General features: G+C 35.6%; 1 protein-coding gene across 1 annotated transcript in view; it reads right to left on the bottom strand.

Moving 5' to 3' along the window:
* The window catches only part of LOC118278269 (atrial natriuretic peptide receptor 2), a 76505-nt gene that overhangs the window by 8828 nt on the left and 43170 nt on the right, over window positions 1-24507 (bottom strand). Inside the window, exons 2-5 of the mRNA XM_035597477.2 lie at window positions 7435-7574; window positions 5534-5678; window positions 2787-2936; window positions 1115-1307 (exon numbers count right to left, since the gene is read on the bottom strand). Of these exons, the coding sequence (XP_035453370.2) occupies window positions 1115-1307; window positions 2787-2936; window positions 5534-5678; window positions 7435-7570 (624 nt within the window). The 5' untranslated portion in view covers window positions 7571-7574. The remainder of the gene's footprint in view (window positions 1-1114; window positions 1308-2786; window positions 2937-5533; window positions 5679-7434; window positions 7575-24507) is intronic.

Genomic DNA, 24507 nt, shown 5'->3' with positions numbered 1-24507 from the left:
TAATTATTTGTACAAAATGTAATGAGAATACTATATACAATGTTAAATGAGGCTAACATTATTGGCTGACGGTATTTCGCACATAAACTTTGCCGACATTACCTACTTTTTTGTCACAAATACCATTAGAATAAATAACGAAATTTTTGCCAGACACGATCACCTCGCCTACAGGCTTACTCTTAAATCCAATTCCGAGCGATCGACATTGATATTGTGAAATTTCATACTCTTGAGTTGCAACACTAGCACCCATTGCATCCGTATTGCGTGGATATTGAAAAAACTAAATGGTATTAAGTTTAGCTTTGTATTCCGTAAACTGAATGGTATTTTAACAGGATTAGAATTGTATTCAAATGCATTCACATTGAGATTGATTTCAAGAGTAAACAGCCTAGTTGGAGAATTCTTCTGATATGATCTTAGGGAACTTTACTCTCTGTTCCTTAAAAAAGTCAAATTCAATGTCACTCTCTCAAAGATCCTACATTATTCTTTTGAAAGATACAATATTCGAAGCGCGCAGCTGAATCTAATAAAGTAAATAACGATGAACGATAGCTAACTATATTGAGCGCGATACATCACTGTGTCCCACTTTTGTAGCAGAAGGTAACAAAACGACGACCCAGTGATGGAACGGTAACAAGGAGTTTACATCTCTGGTTTTATAAACTGATATTACTTGATAGAAATAATATTGTGTTCGGAAATGATTTGAGTAACGTTGTAATAGTAATTACGACTTTTAAGGTACGAGCCATAATGTTTACTTTTCTTTAAAAATATGACCCTACACTAAAATTCCTCATCATCATCATCATGTCAAACCTTTTTCAAACAATGACTCCCCTACCCAAAGTTCCCAATCCCCGATTCCCTAACAACACTTAAATTCCTAACCCCCAAAAGGCCGCCAACGCACTTGTAACGCCTCTGGTGGTTCAAGTGTCCATGGGCGGCGGCGATTGCTTACCATCAGGTGATCGGTCAGCTCGTTTACCAGCTTATACCATAAAAAAATTAAATTTGGTGTAGGCCTCCTTCAATTCTTTCCATTTAGTCCCATCTTAAAAATATAAAAGCATACTAAAAAACGATATGCTCTTACCTTGTAAACATCAAAGTTCTCAATGATGGAGTCGAAGCTCGTGTACAGGTCGTTGAGCAGGTCGACCACCTCCAGAGGAGTGGACTCTGCGGACAGCTGGGTGAAGCCAATGATGTCACTGAAGTAGATCGTCACTTGGTCGTACGTCTCCGCCATGACGGGCTGGCCCATTATCAGCTGGGAGGCTACTGACCTGGTAAGAGAATTTAAACCTTATTATTACCTACATAGGCCTTTCTTTGAGGTTGGAAAATCTTCCTATGACTTCTCCCGCCTTGGGCGAGGCGGGAGGGAGTGTCAGACTCTTACTGGCTAAAAACCACCCCGTTCCTACTCCTGCCCGTCGAGCCGGAGCCCCGGTAAACCCGCTAGGTAGTCCGCAGCTCCGGATGTTTATAGGCAAGATGGTTGATCGTTGTTCAGGGAACGTATTTATAAATCTTAGATAAGCTTTTGTGAGTAAAAAAAAAATATAGGTCATCATCGTAGTCATACTAGACTTCTACATTACATCAGATTATCCTCTTCATCCTGATATGATAAAAGTGATCCCGATATAATTTTTGTAATGTACAATTAAAAAAAAATCTGTATATAAAAATCATTGCTATTCGTTAGTCTCGCTAAAACTCGGGAACGGCTGGACCGATTTGTCAAATTTTGGTTTTGAATTATTTGTGAAGTCCAAGGAAGGTTTAATAGGTGAGAAAAAATTTTTGAGGCGTAGGCGGTGGCTAAGTTTAAGATATTTGTCTCATCCACGTCTTACGGTGTCTTAAGGCGTTTAAATCACAATTAGGTATGTTTTAAAAACATAATTGAAAAATATTCCATTTTACACGTACAAAACTTTCATTTCGAACTTATGCCAATAACTATACCAAACCAAATCTTTGATGGCACACAGATGCTCTTCTCAAACCAGTTATACAATATTGCATAACCAAGTTGACTAGTTTATCCCTAGAAATCGATACTGACCACTAACTAGCGTTACAGGACAACCGAAGCTGACACTGCAATACAATTGAACTAGCCGCTGACCGCAATCTCTGGAGATATCGAATATTCTAGAAATGTTGTGATATTACAATGCTGAGAGTAAAATGTAAGGGAATTTCTGTTTGTGTTATGCATTTTCACAGTTGGTCAAATCTTTCTTATTTAATGTTAAAGACCACAAACAAGTAATTAATAAATAAAATTTTTCGTAGAAAATGTATTTACATAAAATTCATTCCATAACTGCTAGATACGTTCACATCATAAAGTCGACTCTTTAGCGACTTTCTCAAGTTATCATCATATTGGCAAGTAATAGAAAAAAAGTTTCAATTTGAAACTTTTTTTCTACTGGGCGAAATTTAGCCACCAGTTTGCCTTGTTGTAACTAAATGTAAGCCTGCCAATATTTTGTATCTTCACAATTCTAATAATAACACAGCAGATACAACATCATCAGCAAAGGACTTAGAATACTAATCTATTTGTTAGTTTACCAATCTGATTAACTATGTTGCGACCTCCCGTACCTGCTTGTACTACCGCCAATGTAATTCGTTTGACGAACGTAAGCGATTGATCAGACCTTCGGTAGCTTGTGTTGTATCCCTTTGTATATTAATTTTGCATAAATATTACAGATTTTTTGAGACTTAATACAATATCTTACTTTGGTAGAAGTTGGTAGAGCAGTTCCTCACACTTCCTCTTCTCCTCCAAGTAGTCCGAAGTCCTCTCCTCGACGAGGGCCTCCAGGTTATTCGCGTACTGCTCCACTTGTGTCAGCAACATGTCCAGACGTGTGGAGGTCTCACAGTCCCTGGTAAAGAAAAACATAGAATTACTATTTTATACATAGATTTATTTATTTTTATTTATGGATAGTGTCTAACTAATGGGTTAGTTTTTGGTACTTAAGTTATCTATATACATAAACAACTATAACAACGATCATAATATTATTATCTACGCAATACGCAATATATTCACCATTAACCTTTACTATGCCACATCATAGGTCTTTGAGAAAATCTCTATAATTATATAACAATCAATTGCTGTTTGTTACCTAAACCGATTTAATTAACTATTTGGTCTTGAATTATTTGTGTCCAGGGAAGGTTTATAAGATGATAAATAAGTATTTGAGGCGATTCGAAGTTTGCTGGGTCAGCTAGTAAATAGATAAAGTAAAAATCTTGGAATTGATAACTTACTATAAAAGTTGTATTTCCCCTATATAATTATTATGTTTTGTACCGAATATCCCATCGTTAACATCCTGACATAATAATAATATAGATATGTGACTATATAGTAATAAGAAATATCACATCAACCAATAATGAGGAATCCCTGGCTCCTCCATTACATTTCCCGATAAGTTATCGAGTCTTGTCAAGATCGGCTTAAAGACATTTTTACTATAACTAATAGGGATCGATCCCAAAGGATACTTCAGTCGGTTCTTACCGAGAAATTGTTATTTAATGCCAGGTACCGCTTACTATGTCTTGACAAATTCCCTGGTAATTATACCTTAGGGAACACCACATTGGGACGTGGGTCATAAATATTGGTATTAAACTACCCAGCCCAACCATTTTGTGAGCTGTATTATTTATTTAATAGAGACTAAAAGTGTTCCATTTAATTCTCAATAAAATTTGAACGCTTATGTAGACATTTTGTTTGCTTACTAGATGCACATAGTTAATATATTATTATATTTTCAGATTTTCAAAGATATCGTTTTAGTGCTATTTTGAAATTTAAATTATTGAAAGGGGCCCAACTCGAGCTTCGATTATAAGATTTCGTTCTTAGCTGTGCTTATTACCATAGCCATACAGACAATAGTATCTATTCTAATTATGGCGATAAATGTTAAAACTAGTGAAAATTACATGAATGTAGAGCACCTAGTACTTTATTTTGAGTAAGGAAAATCATTCAATGATTCCTTCCATTTTTCTCCCGCCTTGGGTAGGGCGAGAGAGAGTGTCAGACTTACTGACTAAAAACCACACCCCGTTCCTTATCCTGCTTTGAGCCGATAACCTGTTACGTTGTCCGCAGCTCCAGTTTGGGCATCAGCCCTACTGGGCCTAATATGTACCTAGTAATTGCACTTCTGACTTCGAGATTAAAAGGCATAAGGGTATTAGTCAACCTCTATTATTCAGCTACAATATCAAAGCATTGTTACGTAATGTTACGCTCGACGGGGGTGCAGTATCTGTAGCGCGCGTGCAGCCAATCAGCGGCCGAGCGGCAATTCAATCAACTGCTTGAGCCTGCCCGGAGGGGTATTATGCTCTTGTAATATCAGTTTAAGCCTATTGTTGCATCTTAGTATTGCTTTCGATGTTATATTTTTGTAGTATACGCAATTTGATATGATATCTTAAGAGGAAAGATATAAGGCATATAGTAAATTGATGAAATCTTTTAATATATTTTTTTTAATATACACATACGAGTTTTCTTCTGAAGTCTTTGGATGATTTTCGTCAGTCAACAAAAATAAAACATGGATGATTTTAATTTTTTTATTTTTAATCGGCTCCACAATGTATTAGAACACCAATAATGAAAAGCCGATTTATCCAAAGTTTAATTATATTATACAACATTATGCGCCCATACTAATATTTTAAATATCCAAGCATAATGTAGCAAGCCACAAGTCACGTTTGCTGTTTAAGTGACGCTCAAGTTTCTTGTATAATATATGGCGTCCTATATCATTAAATATGCAAGTGTCTTAACCATGTGGTACATGCTGCACACCTATACATAACCAGTATAACCTGACCGGTGGATGTACGCAAAGATCATACAATGCGGGACCATGATAAACTGGTTTTGTATAGTTTGATGTGTACCCGTGTTTACTGCCGCCACAGAGGAGTAACTGAATTATAGTCTAGACGTTATATATCATGTTGGCTTTTATTCCCTGGGGTAGACAGCGGTGCCCACTAAATTCTTCCTAATACTAACATAATGCTACATACTAACATAATGTAAAATGTTTAATAGTTACTGAAAGTATCAATAAAAATCTTTGACCGGCCAATGTATGTACACAACCAACCAGAAAGATTAAAACCGAGAATTCTGAAAGATTTATTTCACACGCTACAAACAAATGACATTATGTACAGATTATAAACGTTTAAACATGTTGTAATTATGGGTTTTTATGGTATAAGCCGGTCAACTACCATCTGATGGTAAGCAATCGCCGCTACCCATGGACAACCGAAACACCAGAGACGTTAGAAGTTCGTTGCCAGCATTTTAGGCGTTAGGAATTTAAGTTTTGTTGGGGAATCGGGGATTGGCAATATTGGGAAACATTTAGAATCACCCATCTTAACCAGGTGTCTATTTATTTTATTTAAAACTTACTTGTTAATCCTCTGTATATTTTCCTTTAGGGCTGAGAAGTCAGGTCGGTCGTCATCCGGGAGTGTCCAAGGAGGTTCCCCAGTGAGGGACTGGCGCGGTGATGCTGACAGAGGTGAGGTTCCTCTGTTGCGCATGTCGGCACTACCTGATGTGCAGAAAACAATAATTAGAAGCTATTTGAGTATTGAATTATACCGATACGGATTTGAATTATTTAATTTCCAGTCTTATCATAATACGCTCGTATTTTTGGAACATACCAGAATCAAACTGAAAACTGCATAATTACATTTTTTTTAAACTCGCGCAACTACTAACCGTTACAGTAATCTGATATTTATTATGGAGTTACAAATAAAACCTGCTTCACATCACATCAACAGCCTATACGTGACCAGTACTAACAAAATAGTATATTCTCGCACGCAGAAGGTTTGAGAATTAATAACTACGCTTAATGCTCTCTTACTCAACCTGTACCTAATATCTACAAAACGTATGTGACAATAAAGTTTTCATTCTCAACCACTTAACAGTAACAAATGTGATGTAATTAGAAAGCCATAAAACTTAATAGGCATCTCAATGGTGTGGAACATTCTCGAAAACTCCCCCCCTCCCCTTATAAAGTCAGGGCGAGATGAAGCCATTTATATGTTAATTTAGCAGACGTCCAGAGCAACGCATTACATGCATTCATGGCTCGTTTTCTTGCCACACATGCGTTGAAGGAAACTGTCTTTTAATGATGCAGAGGAACCTAGAGAAAGAATAGGAAGTAAAATAAAAATCTTCACGCTTTTAATCCCCGAAGGGGAAGGTAGAGGTGCACATTATGCCACGTAATGCCACTGTACAATGCACTTCCACTTTTCACAATTTATAAGTTCCATGTAATAAGGGGTGAGCCTATTGATATATGCCGGGCACATTTCCAGACTCCGTGCTATTACTGAGAAATATTAGGAAGTGTGGTGATTTTTACCTCACAAAATCACGCTAATATTCACCTTGGTGAATAGTAAATATTATTTATTTCTATAACTAATAATTAAAGTTTCCACGTTTCCAATTATTTCCTTCAGCTCAAAAAACTAATCAAAACGAAATGCAAGGGACCATGTTTTTCGTCCATACTCGTAAAATTCCAATGAAAAAATATGGCTCCAAAAATATCGACGCATCGAAAAAACAAAAATAAAACCTTCGTTGCAACACCAATCAGTTTAGGCAACGATCGAAATAAAACTGGTTTTTTCTTCTTTTTGCGATGGTGCCAGCTCCCGACTCTATTTCATAGTGGATTTCGAAAGCTAGTCGAAAAAGAAACAAAACTCCATGAAAGGTTTATTTTACGGCAAAATGTGCTATGGTATTCTAACTTATCATAGTAAAATACTTGTGTGACTTCGTACATTACTATTATGAAAGCTTGATAGGAAAATATGTGGTACAACATTTTAGTAAATATTTTTCTAGGAAAATAAATTAATATTGTAATTCAATTATAAGTGATGCAAACATTATTTAGACACCACTGACAAACGGTGAAGAAAACATCGTGAGGAAACCTGGGCTTATAATTTGTAATTATAAATTTGAAATCGCCAACCTGCATTGAGCAAGCGTGGTGATAACTGCACAGAGAAGAGCAAAGGCAGCAGCAGCTTAGCAGTGGCCACTAATAGGCTGTTGACGACACTATCATATGTTTATCAAAAGAAATACCGATTGCTATATCGTCCAGTGTGACAAGTTCAGTTTCTTTTCCAACTTTATTAATACTTTACGATGCAGGAATCTAATTTAAAATTCACATTTAAACTTACGACTAGGTAAAAACTAAACCATAAATTTTCGCCGAATCATCAAAAATCATACAAATAAAGCCATAAACTTACGTTTGAACTTGTCCTCGAGTATGGCGGCGCAGTAGTCGCAGGCGAGGGTGCAGTGAGGCCTGCGCATCTCCAGCAGTGGGCTCACTGCCCGCCGCGGACTGGGGGAGTCCGCACCCCCTGGTGGAACCAGGGACATCTTTCTGTAGACAAAAAATAATAATTAAACGATGTTTACAGTGTTCTAAACCCGATCCAGGGTACGTCTTAAATACGGCGCGTCGCGTTCCACGCCCGCCTCAAAGAGCCAGACCACCACAGATGGGTCCCAGTAGGCCTGATGCCTGATCCGGAGCTGCGGTCACCATAATAGGTTACCAGGGCTCCAGCTCAAAGCAGGAGAAGGAACGGGGTGGTTTTTTAGTCAGTAAGGGTCTGACACTCCCTCCCGCCTGACTAAAGGCGGGAAAAGTTATTGGATGATTTTTTCCCTCAGAAAAAAAGGTACGTCTTAAAACTGTGATAAACTAACCGAAGTTTCCATGATCATGACCCTGAAAATAAATACATTGCTTGTAAATTGGAATGTACATAAGCAAGAGAACCGAAAAGAATAAATCCGTATATTAAGTGTGAACTGATTTTAGTATTCTTGGACTGTTTATATGTTGTATTTAATGCAGAGGGTAAGATTGATTGATTGACAACTTCTACATGAATGCATAAACGAAGCCACGAGAACTAACTAGCTCTCACAATCATATGTACTTTTACATAGTCTTCCACATTATAACGATAAATTCTGAAAAGTAAAAATGGATATTAGCTCTTAGAAACATTATTTTACGAGCTAATAATAAAGCAGCGTACTCAAGTACTCAACGTTTAAATTGCGTAAGAGAAAAGATACCTTCACCAAAAGAATTCGATTTGCCCCTTGTAATGAAAAATTCTAATAAATTCAGACCTTGATCAAAATAGCTAAGACATTGGAGGTAGCTATTTTCATATTAAGTAAGGTATTAAGTTAGTTTTTCTAAAAGGAATAAAAATATAGGAATAGTGATCGAAAAATGACAAAAAATAAATGAGATTTTGATCTTTTTAAACAAAGTTTAGGGAACAAAGAGTAAAGTTCCCTAAGAAAAGGAGGGTTCTCCGACCAGGCGAGGTGATCATGCCTGGCGGGCTTTCTACCCAACTGTTGTTCGTTGGGGTTTTCTACCCATGTTTATTCGCATGTAAACTTCACAATATGTGCGGTACAGGATATTTATGACGTCATCCGTTGATTTGCTCGTCGATAGTCTATCTATGTGCGACTTCTGTCATCTGTCACGTGTCACCACAAAAGTAATATTGGATTTTTTGCCATTTTGCAATTTTTGTTTAGCTACACAAATTTAACCTGCCCAGTGATTGTATATTAATGGATAGACTTATCCTTTGTTACCTGGGTTTCGTACTAGGCGAGAAATACATGTAAGTAGCCTAACAGGCCAAACTAATGAAGGTACAACCTACATACATAATTTCTTAGGTATATCTTTTCCACTAGGCAGATAGGTAGGAGGGTAGGTATGTCGTAGTAGCCCGGAGGTTTAAGATGCCAACTTTTCACCCATGAGGGGTTCGAAACCTACCAACGGCAAGTACCAATGTGACTTTTCCGATTATGTACTTTCTAAGATTATTTAGACACCACTGACAAACGGTGAAAGAAAACATCGTGAGGAAACCTGGGCATCGAAAACATCCTGAGAATTTCTAATTATAAGTTGGAAATCGCCAACCCGTATTGAGCAAGCGTGGTGATTAATACTCAAACCTTTTCCGTGCGAGGAGCGGACTTTAGTCAGCAGTGGTTACTTATAGGCTGTTGTTGTTGATATTGCGTAGGCAGAAAAGACAAGGTTATAGTGCTCTCATTAAATGATAACATTACTAATTAATAATACTTAAAAAACCACCATATATAAAAAAACTCCGAGAACATATAAGTATTTCTTCCAAGAAAGCGAGCACATAATTCTTACACGGTATCGCAACAAGAGCTCTTAACTAAGGGCTTAATAATCGTAATTAATTAAGTTACATACAATTAATAGGAGGTCCCTATCATATTTTACCGAGGGCCCACAGTAAATTTTGAGGAAGAAAATCCAATCGGCCCACAGGGTATATTATTAAGGTTTTTATGGACCTTCTACTTCACCTTATATGTATATTCCTTTTTATTTGCTAGTAATTGCCTCGCATTTTGGAGATTGGGAAATAAGAATCTGCTAAGGGATTTAGGGATCGTTTTGGGTAACTCCGGGATAATCAAGGTTAATAAAAATGGGGAATTAGTATGGGAGTTTGGGTTGTTTTCGCTATTTGTCGCAAATTAGATTTTCTGAGGTAGTTTCGTAAAGTTTCTGTGTGACCTTCACCGTATTATTTACTAACCTCATATCACACCTTTTAGATAGAAAAAGACAGGCAGAGTTGTGCTTAAAAGCAGTATTTGGCTTGTAAACATTTATATTACTTTAGTTCCATGCTTTTTGGGATTGGCATGTCTTTCGCTTTTCTGTCAATCTTCACAACAATCTAATTTGCATGAAAATATGGATGCCAACATTTCGTTAATTTATAACTTTCACGAGACATACTAAATTAGTTATTATGTTATGTAACACAAGACGGGGCGACGGTAGTCAGCAGCAACACGACCTTCGTCGCGTCTTGTATAGCGGAATGCTGCTCATGTATATGAGCCCCTAGCATACCTTGAAACTAGTGGAGTTCCTCGTTAAATAGTAACGTGAGTAAGCCGAAAAACATAATAATTAAACAAACACCCCCTTTCTCCAACCTAAGAGTATTTATTGTCATAAAACTTTTTAAACAGCTAATATGTAAACAATGAACGCAACAAAACGTAATACAATTTTTCCGACTCCGCCATTCTTGCACGAGCCTATCGAGTGACGTCACGGCACAAAGGCATGTAACATGACTCGGTACGAAGTAGGCCGTGTTTGTGGAGTGACACTCCGGTGAAGAGCCCTCTCTATGCACAGCTTAAATCTACAGCCAACCAGCTTTGCAGCGATAGAGCGAGTTAGCAAAATCGCGTGTTGAAAATACATGTGGAATTGATGGGTGGTTTTGTCTGGGGAATGTCTGGAGTTTTAAAAGTGATGAATAATGTCGTATGACTAATATGTAATTTGGTTAACAAATGGGTATGTGTTTGTGTTATGGGTTTCATGTGTGTGTCTAATTTTGGTTTTATCTTGATGTATTCAGTAAATGTGTGAAGTTTGGATTTTACACTTGAACGTAATGGGTGTTTTATTCACTACTTCAATCAAAATTAATCCACTGTTCTTTACAAAACTATTAAGATAAAACAAACGCATCTCGTCTTCAATTTTTTTACTGCCTGCCATTTTTTTACTTCAAAAATCTAATAATATCCTTTGTAACCTTCTCCGCAAACCGCATCAATATCGGTTTAACCAAACGCGAGATAATTGCACACAACACAAACATACTTACAAGTCAAACAAAGAATCTCCTTTTTAAGCGGGTTAAAAAGGTTAGGCAAAGGCCATTTCATAGAAGTTCTTAATATACTTTAAATCAGGATATATTTAACATTAAACCTAATAACCACGCTAAAACCTACACAACCACAATTGAAAATGTAAAATTTAATAGCGATGCAAAAATCCAATGAACTCTTTATAAATCCATTTTCAATTTATTACAGGCAGATAACGATGCCCACAGGCATTGGATCCCACACACAAGTGCATTGTGAAATATTCACAATGTGTGGAATGAATGAGGTAAGTCTATGCTGCGATTTATTCCACACCAGCTTTCCATCTATAGCTTCACCCACGCCAAGTAAAAATAAGAATATTTCTCTGAAATAAATATCAATTCTATAAGAGTTTCTAGGTAAAATGTAGCATATAATTATATTACTTCTCGAAAAGTTACCTTTTCAATGGTGTAAGAATTCTTCATTTTTGAAACCCACACAAAGAAACCATTAAAATCTTTATTTTTTATAATTGTTGTAACTTATAAATTACATTCTGTAATTTGTATTTTTTTACTTTTTTACATTATAAGCCGGTAAACGAGCAGACGCATCACCTAATGGTAAGCAATCGCCGCCGCCCATGGATACCCGAAATACCAGAGGCGTTATAAGTACGTTGCCTTCAGGGGTTAGGAATTTAAGGATTGTTAGTAATCGGAGTTGGGAAAATTGGGACGGGGGGTAATTAGGCCTGCTTTAACCTCACTCACACAACGACAACACAAAGCAAGTATTGTTTCAACTATATAAATATTATGTATATGCATTTTAAGAAGATTTATCGAGTAAATAACGTACAATCTAAACAGGAGCACTAACAAACAAACCAACAAACAATTTTAAACTTGCATTTCTAATATTAGGTGAGATTACACAGATTCATTCGCTCCGGATTCGAAAATTACAGCATGGAAAGTCGGAAAACTTTAATACGTATACGAGAATTTAAGAATGCATTCCGAAATCTAACCCTGAGATATATTTTATGATTGAATTTTTCGAATGCGAATTTTATGCGCAAGGTGGAACGTTAGTATGCGGATGAGGGTAAGATGGCGAGATTTGTTACATGGCACATGGAACTTGGAATTTACATTAAATATTTTAGTATTGGGTTTTACCGCAATTTTCGGTTTGTTTTGCAATGATTTTATCAAAGTTTTTATGATAGAATTAAGAAGAGTTATTTTATCAACATCAACAATCTGTTTTAGTCCACTGACCCTTTGCAATATGGTGGTTTAAAAATCGCAGCTGAACAAAAACGAAACAAGAGCGCGTTCAGCGCTCTGATTGACCAGCTCGAATTAACCAACTAATCAGAGTTACAAACTCGATCTCGTTAAACTTAAAATAAAATCGTACTAAGGCCTCTGGTTTATCAGATACTGCTTTCCTCGCTTGTGACATCCGTAAACAGCAGTTGGTGGAAAGGTTGTAAGAAGGGACGTGATATACATTTGTTGATTTGGTATATCGAAAATTTCTGAAACAGATTAAACAAAGTAGCTAATGTAATATGGACTAATTTAAGCTTCTTTTATTAGTCACAAAGGCCTTAATCCCCACGAGCGAAGCCAGTTAGAAAAATAAACAGCGAATCCCACATCCCACAACCTACAAAGCATGTTTGTGGAATCAAATTGAAATCTGCAGATAGCTCGGAGCGAAGAATCACGTACGTTTGTCTTTTGTTTCTCTCCCAACAAACAAGCTGCAGAGAAAATTAAACGTAAATACCAGGATAATAGCATCTAAATTACATTGTTATTTTCAGGGTCAGGTTAAGCGTAGCTACTGATGAGCCAAGAGAATGTGGAAAAATAGTTTTCTTAAAAAATTTTGAAAGGAAATCTATTCATTTTCTAAAGTACTTCATCATTTTAATGGGGTCTTTTAAAACCCTAGAAAAAGTTCCAAAAAGACTAGCCATAGACTGGAAATCAACATCCATAAATAGATGACTTAACTGCAAACCCCAAGTCATATCCCAACCATGGGGATTGGAGATGGTGATAAACCTATTCTTGAAAGTAGGTCTTTGTGTGTCTACAATGAAATAATTTTGTCTAATGATACTACGAATCATGTTCATCATAAAACTTAAAATTTAGGTATTTTTAGTTTTATGATGAACATGAACTTTCATGTTTCTTTACCGCCTCCATTATTTTAAGTCAGGTAATATCCCTAAAACCTTTTCCTAAGTCTGAAAAATACTATGCTTACAACCGCATAAAATCGTTTCGGCTAATCGTGAGATAATCACATACAAACATACATACAGGTCAAACAGAGAACATTGTTTTTGAAGTCGATCAATAAAATAAATCTGGCTAAGACAGATATCTTAAATCTACAACCTTCTTATAAAAAACCCGTCACAATTTGTATCAAATCCTTTTATTTAACGAGTCTTTGTAAGCTATCGATAGCGCAGCCTTCAGTCTGAAAGGCTTTCAACTGAAAAATGGAAGAAAACAGTCACTGCGATCGAAATTCCATTAATTCACTGAAAGAATACCAGGAAAATGGTTTTGTTCGAAAAATGTTAAAATCACTTCGGACCGAATCATTGTTCGTTGGAAATTGCAGTTGATATCATATTTTCATTTCTTAATCCTTCTTGTTGCGAATGTTTCGTATGATTTTTTTATCGATAGAGTTTATTTCATGTTCTTCCCTATACATATACTACACACCAACAGCCTTTAAGTGGCTAATGTTGACCAAAGGCCTCTTCTCACATAGACAAGGTTTGAAAACATTAATCACTACGCTTGCTCAATGCAGGTTGGCGATTCCAAACATAATTATAATAAGACATTTTCCAGGTTTTTAACGATGTTTTCCTTCACCGTTTGTCAGTGGTATCAATAATCTTAAAAAAAACAAGAAACTTAAAAAAGTCACATTGGTACTTGCTGTTGGTAGGTTTCGAACTCGCTGCCTCATGCATGAGAAGCGGGCGTCTTAAACCTTCGGGCCACCACGACACCTTTTTTATCTATACGAATCTATATTTTGGAACGAGCACCTAACTTAACTGATGAACCAAATGACGGACAGGATAAACAAATCCCGGTATAGTTTTACCTCTGCCCTCTGCCTAACGGGTTACCGAGTCTCCGGCTCGAAGCAGAATATAGAACGGGTTGGTTTTTAGTACGTAAGAGTTTCACACTACCTCTCGCTTGACCCGAAACAGGAGATGAAATGATGCTCCACAAAAAAAGTTTTACCTCTGGTTTCTTCTTTATGAAGATGTAAAGATTATATTGAAATTAGAGATATCGTAATTGCTTCTGATTTAACTAAAATACAAAACTGAGCTACAGAAATATAACACTAAACTAATGGACCAATTACACCGCCCACGCTATAAAATAGATTATACTTCATAATTAAATTAATAACATCTCAGAATTATGAGTTTAAAAGGAATTTAGTAAAGATATAAAATAATATTTTGAAGTGGGAGTGAAACATTAGAACGGATTATTTTACGTGGGAGACCTATGCTTTGGCTTTAATAGACCGGCTCATCCGGAGTTTTACTATGTACTGGCACACAAAAAACCGCCTAGAAACCATGGTTGCGTTATATTTTGCGGTGAATGATATTTATTTCTGCAAATAGGTTAAAAAGTAAGAGTTTTACATGTCAATCTTTAAATTACTACATAAGGCCGGTAACTGGTCCGTAAGATTATTACTGGAGGCCAAATCCCCCCTTCCCTGACACATTTCCAATTACCAATGCCCAAGTCTGTATCACTGCGGATTTCCATCGGCGACGACGACGAAAACTTACTATAACGATCACTTAAGAAAAACTACTTTTAGTTTAAATTACATTATTTCAATCATACTTCTCATATCTCAACCTAATCCGTATTCGGACTAAGTCCAACTTTATTCCAAGTTCCTCTTTATAAATTAATAAACAAGTTAATACATAGCTCATTTTACGTCCGCCATATAGTACAATCTGTGGTTTAAGGCGCGGTGAATAGACAACTTTTATGTATTTGAGGGGGTGAAGCAGGTGAAGTGGGTCTCGTGTACTGAGGGGTGCACCGTGCAAATGTCATTGATACGCGTATTCCATTTTATTTAGGTGCGTAATTTCGCTACTATAGTTTCATGGACGAGTGGCCCAGTGCGTTGCTGTCTAGATTCGCGTTCCGTGATCCTTAAGATCGAATCTCATTACTCGTATTAGTTTTTGTTTTCTTATTTTTTCAATATTATGTTGTATACATTTTTATTTTATTTTTATTTATTTTTTTATTAGTTTTTTATGACTAAAACCGAAATCGAACAATAATTTACACAAACTTACTACTACTATAGTTTTTGCGCTAGTGACAGTTGCCTGTATGTCGTTGACGTCTCTCAGTACCACATGATTAGGGATGGACATTAGAAAGATCTTTTTTTATCGCTATCGATACTCGCAGCATACATTGAATTCTCTTTAATTTTGTTATTAAAGTGTGTTGTTTAGTTGTGCAGTTTATCTGCGTGTATATAATGTCAATATACAGATACAGATTCAGATGATCCTGACTCAGATAATAATATGAGTTTGGACGAATAAAAAGTAAATAATTTTTCTTAACAACTTTATAACCAATCTTATAATGTCGCGTTGTTTCATCAATACCTTTAATTAAAGGTTTTTTTAAAATAAAAATTGAACTTCGTACGATATTCGTTTTTTATTCCAAAAAAACATCGACTACCTATCCATCGTAGCAGTATATCCCATCACTAAACACGTCTATATACGTATCGCGTCTATATCGCTACAAAACGCGCGCCGTTGGCGCGTTTAAAAAACGTGGTGTGCATAGGCCCTTAGACGCAGTAGGCACTAATCTTTTAAAAACTAAAAAAGGGATAGGAGGATATATAAATAAAACACCAATATTAGTATAAAATATGTATTATTCATCTTCAATCATTAGGAGAATGTCATCTAAGAATTGGGTAGGGGGTCGGGGTATATTTTCTTGGTATCTTTCCCAACTGAGATACCATATTATACAGGCTGAGATGCACGCCACTGACGAATAACTAATAATTCCAAGACTCTTCTGCCAATAGAGTTACTGCGACCAGTCGCAATTGTACAATTTACACAGCGATCCATGTCGTCAATATCCAATTGATAGGCTTAAACAGTTGTCCAAAATAGAGAGTCAGGTAATTTAGAAATGCAAGATCCGTCAAAAGTCCTTTATAAAGCCGAGGTCGTGGGGTTAAACAATAAAACATGGAAAATACGTGCGCACTCAGAACGAAACACAATGAACGAGTGTCATCTGTCAATCGGTATATGACTGATATCAGACAGGAGTGTTGTAAGAAGTTTAAATCACAGAGTACGTTATACATAAATGATTAAATAATCATAAATGTTTGATAACTTAATTTAAGTTTTCTCGCTTCCCAGATAGAAACAAGGTACCATATTTTGTGATTTCCCTTAGAAAAAAATTACGGTTTTTTTAATATACATTTCAACTAGTTAACTGCTGGGCCCAAAAGTCCCCTTCTCCTTTCAAGAATGGTACGGAACGTTACTGAATGTGTCATCTGCACCATGCTACGCGGTAATAGTATATGAAAAAATTAATTGTATTTACACAACTTATAATTCAAATCGATTTCGTACAAAAAAATATACTGACAACCCAACTTAGAAAAAGCTAATTACAAAATAAAATATTACAAACAGCAAAAAGATATGTTAGTGAATGATTATTTTCTGAGCGGCGATTGACACAAACTGACATAGGTCCACCAAGCAGCGCGCCTCAGCGGTCACTGCCGGTCCGCGTAGGAATGAAAGAGAAACGAATAGATGTCATGATCGGACGACGTTTTGTTCGATTCGTTCTGAGTTATTTATCATGAATTATATTAATTCTTACAAATATCTCATTTCAATCGACAAATAAATAAGGCAGATCCCTTTATTATTTTAAATTACGTCACTGTTATTAATTTTATTAAGATATGTTCATAAATAATATAGTTACAATGGCTAGAATTTCAATTTAAATGGTTAGTTTATGATTTTTTTCTATCGAGAAAATTAATAGAAATCGTGTTTTGAAGAAGGTGGTCCATTCATAAAATTGATCAAGATTAACATATATTTTTTTTGTTGCTCTAACATGTAAACATTGGGCAAAAAAACTGTTGAATCAATCCTATTTTGACTATGCACAGCGCCTTAATTAAAACCGTTCCGGTCGGCAACCGGCACGGCATATATTCTGTGTCATATTACGACCGGATTATGTTTTGCATAGATTATGCTGTTTAGTGCAACACTAATGTAAACAAGATGCTTAGAATCTATCTATACCTATGTCATATAGATTCTTTTAATGATGTCTCTGAAATAGTAACGTTATTTTTTCCTCTTGTATCACCATTTGTGGTTCAGAATGTTAGAAGTTAATAAGTTTTGTCTGCCCAATCCACTTTTCATTCAAAAATATCTAAAACATTTAAAGAATAATTATTCATCGGTAACCAGCCTGTGACTATGCCACGCGGGGTAAAGATCTTCTTACACAAAGAAAGAGCGGTCGTTAATCACCTCGCGTGCTTAAAACTGATTGGTAATTACAAAAGAGTTACCTCCAACGTTTAAAAATACATATCTTCTGCCGCATTTGATCCACACTAAACCACTCATAAACGGTAATACTGATGTAATCTTAAAATGCAATTTGCAGTCAGTTTTATTCTTCATAAAAACTCTTTAGATAAAGGAAACTACTAAAGCTTACAACGGAAGGGGCTCAAAGTGACGGTGGGTCGTAAAAACATTACATTATTTGAGGAAAAGTCGGTCTCGCCTGTTAAAGGCCCGATATGTGCTGTGCAGACAACCATAAACATGTAATCTGACTGTCGGTTATACAAATGGAAAATCTTTCGCTACGCATGTTCTTTTTCGATAGACTGAGTAGACTACTAGAAACAGGGTTGTTTGTGTGTAAAAAAAACTGCTAATGCTATTAGGTTATAGATCCCTACATTTTTTCAGATATTGTGCAATTTTTAAAAGTGTTTATATGAAAATAAAAACTCATGGAACTCATTGCCGGTCTTTTTGGGGATTAGGGATTTAAGGGTTGTTGAAGAATTGGAAATTGGGAAGATTGGGAAAAGGGTAATCGGTCCTCCGGTAATCTCTCTCACACAATGAAACAAAACGCAAGCGTTGTTTCACTATTTTGGGGCCGTTGTATCAATCCAGTCGAGCCGGTCCATTCATGCCGAAGCATGGCTCTCCCACACTTAAACTTCCCTGTCTTCCAAACTTACAACTCACTCAAGGTAAACTGTCCCATTTAGTGTAAGTGCACTTTAAAAGTTGTACCAACTTTGCCTAACTGAAATTTAAACTTGCTTCCCGTTAGGAAGGACGTACTACTTACATGCTTTCGTTCGACGATGCAATTTTTAAGTTATTTGTTAAAGAACTCGTTAGAAGTATACTTACATTGCATTTATTCACGTTATACTATCACTATTTACACATATATTATGCGTTATGATATAGGTTTGTATTTAAAAAAATCAGATTACCTCTAAAATTTTCCAGAGCAGGGTTTATAGGGGTTCCGACGTGGTTTTTAGTCAGTAAGAATCTGACACTCCCTCTCACCTCACCCAAGGCGGGAGAAGTCTTTGGATGAAGTTTTTTAAGGGGGATCCGTCAATTAAAAAACCTCAAAAATTTTGTACAATTTCGAAAATTACATATTTTATACCGTCTCTAAATATAAACATATAATTCATTACACTAAATAAATCCATTGCATCTATAAGTAAATAGATAAATATTATCAAAATAAACATTGTATTTAAGTACCTCTCTGAAGTTATAACTCAAATAACAAAAACTCAAGTTGACAACAAAATCATAAATTAGTGAACGAAAATTTACAAAATGGTTTGAAAGAGCATCCGAAGGCCAATTAATTTATTACAAAAAGTTTTGGAGAAGGTCTATTGACCTTTGTGAAACAAAAGGGGATGGAATAAATAGATGGTTAGCGTGATTTATCATACTTTGTGTTACTTTACTCATCTATAGTAGACATTGTTTGAACATCATTCTTATGCCTCTGTTTGCTCATATTTCATCGTCCGACGCCATCTTTGTTTTCTATTGTTTATTTTTTAATATAACACTTTTTCTTTTTTATTTAAAATTATTTATACTGTCAATAATCAATCATACACAGGAGCAGCCAAATTTTTAATTATTTTATATTGACATTCAAGGGTGCTCTTCAAAAGTCTTTGATTTCGAGATGTTTCTAAAAAACATGAGTAATAAAACATGAGTTTGATGTAATAAAACATGAGTTTAATGTAATTTTGCTTAGAAAATTGGTTATAAGGGGACCAACAAATATGTTTACAATTTGACAATTACAAAGTAAGTAATTACTGTCAATACAAGGTGGATCTTTAATATGAGTGAAAAATTATATATATTTATAAAAATATATAAATTATTATATCATATAAGTATTAAATTATAAGATAGAAAAGACATTGTATTGTCAATTGACCACACCATTGAGTTGATCCGTGTTGCCAACTTGGATAGACATGCATTAGATGTGTATAAAGATATTTTTAATGAGCTTACGTGTCGTTATACATACGAAATAATTACCTATGTTCCAAAACCATGATGAACTAACACAATTACTCATAATAAGTGTTAATTATGAGTTAAATTATTCCCATACATCATATTATACACACTATACATTTCACCATAAACCCTATACCCCATCATTAAAGTCATAATAATTTCCATAAATATACACTTTCCCCTAATTTCAAGGTGAAACCACAAAATATTTTAGCGGCCAAATTTTACGGCCCGGTAATGTCGTAAATATTATGTTTTATTGGCTGTTGACACGAAACTGTATTGACAAGAAAATATCGATAAAGAATCTCAACGTAAAAAATCAAGAAGTCATACCTTCTACGTGTAGGTATCCTAAAAATTTCACATCAACAGCCTATAAGTAACGACTGCTGACCAAAAACTTCTTCTCAGACGGAGAAGGTTTGAGCATTAATCACCACGCTTGCTCAATACGGGTTGGCGATTTCAAACTTAAAATTAGAAATTATAAGCCTAGGTTTCCTCACGATGTTTTCCTTCACCGTTTTTCAGTGATGTCTAACAACCTGTAGGAAATCTACTCAAGGAAATATAACTCTCAATGGTTTTATTTTCTCAAGTAAACGTGAGGCAATTTATTCTAGAAAGCTCGTATGCACATGCGGATATGAATATTCCGTACGTTCACCGGCATCGGTATTGTGGAGTCTTAGACGACAGCCGGTATTAAGGTCATGTCACACAGTAACGACACGACTGCACCACGCCGTTTTTGAGTTTGAAAAAGCCAACAGCGGGTTGTCAGCACGCGGACTGCGTGCTTACAGCCTTTTTGTATTGACATTATGAAATATATCATACAACGTAAGATTTAATGGTCAAATTAAATTAATCAATCATAATTTTTCCACTAATGTACGTTACTCCAGTTTTTAGTTAACTTTTTTTAGTCTTGTGTCCGAATACTTAAACGCCACTCAATGTATTTAAGACGCTCTCAAAAATATTTAGGTCTGTCTCCACATTTTTTTATAAAAAGACTAAAAAGACATAAATGGCGCGGTATTTAAGTACAACTTCAAATGGAGTAGCATTTCAATATTGTACTACTCTTGTTTTTAATATTTTTTTTATTTGTGCCATATCAATGGTTTTCATTTCTTTTCCTTTCAATGTGATTTTATGACATGTGTTGGGAGATTTTGATATCAAGTTTAGTGGAATAGCTGTGTTTATAGGTTGACATTCGGTGCTACATAAATTCGCAACAAGCTGAATTTCGGTACAATTGTTCAAAACACGATTATAAACAATAGCTGTGCCATGACCTTTAAAAAAATTGTAGATCATTAAATTATCTATAAAAATATATATCAATACTTTTTTTCTCACGCTGGTAAACGTGGCATAAAATGCACACGTTCCGCGCCACCCCTTCCACTGCGCTTTAGATATCCTAGGAAATTGAGAATTTAGATCTTAGATGTGATTTTACAAAGCTGACATGTGTTGGGAGATTTTGATATCATATTTTTCATGGTTTAGTGGATAAATGTGAGTGGAAATGTTGTTTTGAGTTTGGGTGTTTTAGATCTGTGTTTAAGAACGATTTTTGGATATTTTAATATTTTTCTTAAGGATATGCTTGTCTAGTTTTGTAAAGTTACGTCACTCCCCAGACGGTGTCGATTAGTGTGTGCATGTACACCTCTTATCATTAATCTAGAAAAATAATTAAAATTGAAGTGTCTGTTTGTAATATTGAAATAGCCGCTTTTCACTACATTCATATGAATACATACATATACACATCGTCACGCCTTTTGAATCCCCGAAGGGGTAGACAGAGGTGCACATTATGGCATGTAATATGAATACACATACGAAATTTTCTGTTAGTTTAAAACTCAAGTTCTGTCAGATGTGATAAAATCACGAGCAAATAACTGGTTTTACCTAAAAACACTACAAAATACATTCCAATAAATCATACACATCAATCATTACTTTATTAAACAAATATTATTTTCAAACTCCTATTGCTAATTTCTAATTCAGCAACACAATAGAAAGCAATCAACACGAGCCGTGCGTGTGTGGTCTGTACAAGTAATACTGCAAATGCCAGGACCAAATAACATTTCAAATTCATTGCTGGTTCTCGAAAGCTCGTTTTGAAAACAGCTCAGGCTACGCTGCAATCCCAACTATTGGCTATTTGAGCTGACACTACAATCACCCTGTCGCCTTTGAAAGGATTTCATATGACCAAAACTCCATTTCCAATTGTGGAATTGGACTTTGTGGTGGACGTTTTAGATGCAAGTCAACTGTTGTTTGTTTTGGATTCGTATTATTATAAAAGATGTTGTTTTTTTTTTAATAGTTGGGCTACACTAGGATTTTTTTGTGTGTAGTGGATTTACACATATTCATCATATACACATGACACTGAAATCCGAAACAACAATTTGTGGATCACACAATGAGTTGTTTAGTCACCGAAAATAGTCCAGTAATACTTTGCCTGACCCGAGAATCGGACCAGAAACCAATTTACCAGCAGCCGCACTTGCGATCTCTCGACCAACGAGGCAGTCTTCCCATATTCCTATCACTATAAATAAAGGTTCTATTCTTGTAAAACGGTTATCAAGTGGCATTTTCTCCAATTTCCATTAATTTTCTTAGGATAGCACACTTTGCACCAGCTATCGTCTTACGACTCCCACGGGAAAGGATATTCTCAGCTATACGTAGCATATCGCAAGCTTTAAACTGCAAATTTCAATGTAAAATATGGGAATTGATACTCTTAAAACAAAGGCATTATGTTCAGTAAATTTTGTTATTGGCGCCCACCGTGGGACCGTTATAAATTGGCTTTTAAGAACGATATCGATAAAAAAATAAGTATTTTTATCAAACTAAACGAAAGTTGATGAGAATTTTTAGTCTACTATTTAGTTTCTTCGCATTTTATCTTGTCTTGTCTGCATACAAATTAGGTAGTTAATACAAATATTTTTATAGTATGAATTTACTATAAGGTGAAACTATCTTTGCTACCATCAATTTCAATCTACACAGAAAAAAACAACTGTCTCGTAAGAACTATTTATAAGAACATTAAGATACCATAAATTTCCTAGTGCCGCCCACCGTGGGACCATCATTTACATTTAACCGAACAAAAACAGAAGGAAATAGCCTTTTCCATAATCCAATGTGATGTTACTAGGGTTATTAGTCATCCAACGACCATAATACGTCATATTAACGAGAAAAAATGAGTTACGAGCTGAATATTAAGTAAGTTATAGAAAAAAATGCGACCTACCCTCATCAATTTATTTGCTAGTTTTGTCATAAACTGCGCAAAATTAGGCTTCAGTAAATACACACCCTGTAGATATTTGTATCCATAAACAATTAGGACAGTTATAGGTTTGTGTGCCCATTATAAATTGGAATGGATAAGTCTTACTACTAAAGTTGTATTTATAAGACTAAGGGTGCTTTTCCACCAGTGCTAAGCTATGTATACCAATGAATATGATTAGTGGAAGCCAAACGTACAGAAAATTTGCCCATCTCTAGTGCAAAAGCGGGTGCTTTTGGATGGAGATGGCCCAAAGGCACACACACACACAACATCACGCCTTTTATCCCCGAAGGGGTAGGCAGAGGTGCACATTACGACACGTAATGCCGCTATACAATGTACACCCACTTTTCACCATTTGTGTTATAAGTCCCATGTAATAGGGGGTGAGCCTATTGCCATATCCTGGACACAATTCCAGACTCCGTGCTACTACCGAGAAATTTTCGAAAATCCGAAAAAAGCCCAGTAATACTTTGCCCGACCCGGGAATCGAACCCGAGACCCCTTGTTCGGCAGTCGCACTTGCGACCACTCGGCCAACGAGATGGCCCAAAGGCATTAATAAAATTATTGTTAAACATCATACGTAATTTAGTATGTATTAACCAACATTCAACAAGAAATAATAAGTTTATGAAAAAAAAAAGTTTATAAATTTATTTTGTAGTTATGATAAAGACCGAGTAACAAACCTCCGGTGTGTACACTATGTCTTTTTCAATTATTTATATTGGAGATTTGTACTTTCTAATATTTTTTAATGTATGTTCTGCCTGGGGCACAGACTCATGCGACTTTCATCTCCATTCTGATGGTAGGACCCATTAATAACACCGCTAAAATATTAATAAACATCGAATATTCGAACTTTATCGAAAACTAGGTCGAACTGTTAAACACTGAGGGAAATTAGCAGAACACTTAGTACTGAGTGACATCCCCCCTTCCCACACAAAGTGAGGCAATCTCCCCTCACTTCCGTCGCCACTCATATTAGAATTCAAATTGGTTCTGATTTAATACGATGTCACTCTATGATTGGTACTCTTCATAGCTGATAATGGAATTCTATTCAATTATATATCAATTATAAACTATATAAAATTGTCATTTTATTAATCTTAAAGTTTATAGAAGTAATATAAGAGTCAAAGCCATTGTCTCAGTAAGAAAATCTCTATTGGAATATTTTTTTTATTACTGTCCCTATTACTGTGGTATAATGATAATCTTAGTACCGTACGTTTATTACTTAAAAATCTTTACCACTCAATTTCTATTAATTAACGAATACTTAATACTTCACAGTTTCTTCGTATGGTAAAAAAAACCTAGCACCAAAATTAGTAGTCGGTTTAAAACCGACTACAAATAAGGAGATTCTCAGTATCCTTTGTACGAGTTTGCTTTACGTTTAAAGTAATCGAAACGAGAGTGTTTCGCGCTGTGATTAGCAGCCTC

The sequence above is a fragment of the Spodoptera frugiperda genome, chromosome 18 (genome assembly GCF_023101765.2).
Source record: "Spodoptera frugiperda isolate SF20-4 chromosome 18, AGI-APGP_CSIRO_Sfru_2.0, whole genome shotgun sequence".
Taxonomy (NCBI): Eukaryota; Metazoa; Arthropoda; class Insecta; order Lepidoptera; family Noctuidae; genus Spodoptera; species Spodoptera frugiperda.
The sequence above is the reverse complement of the archived record's forward strand: the minus strand, read 5'-3'. Positions and strand labels throughout refer to the sequence as shown.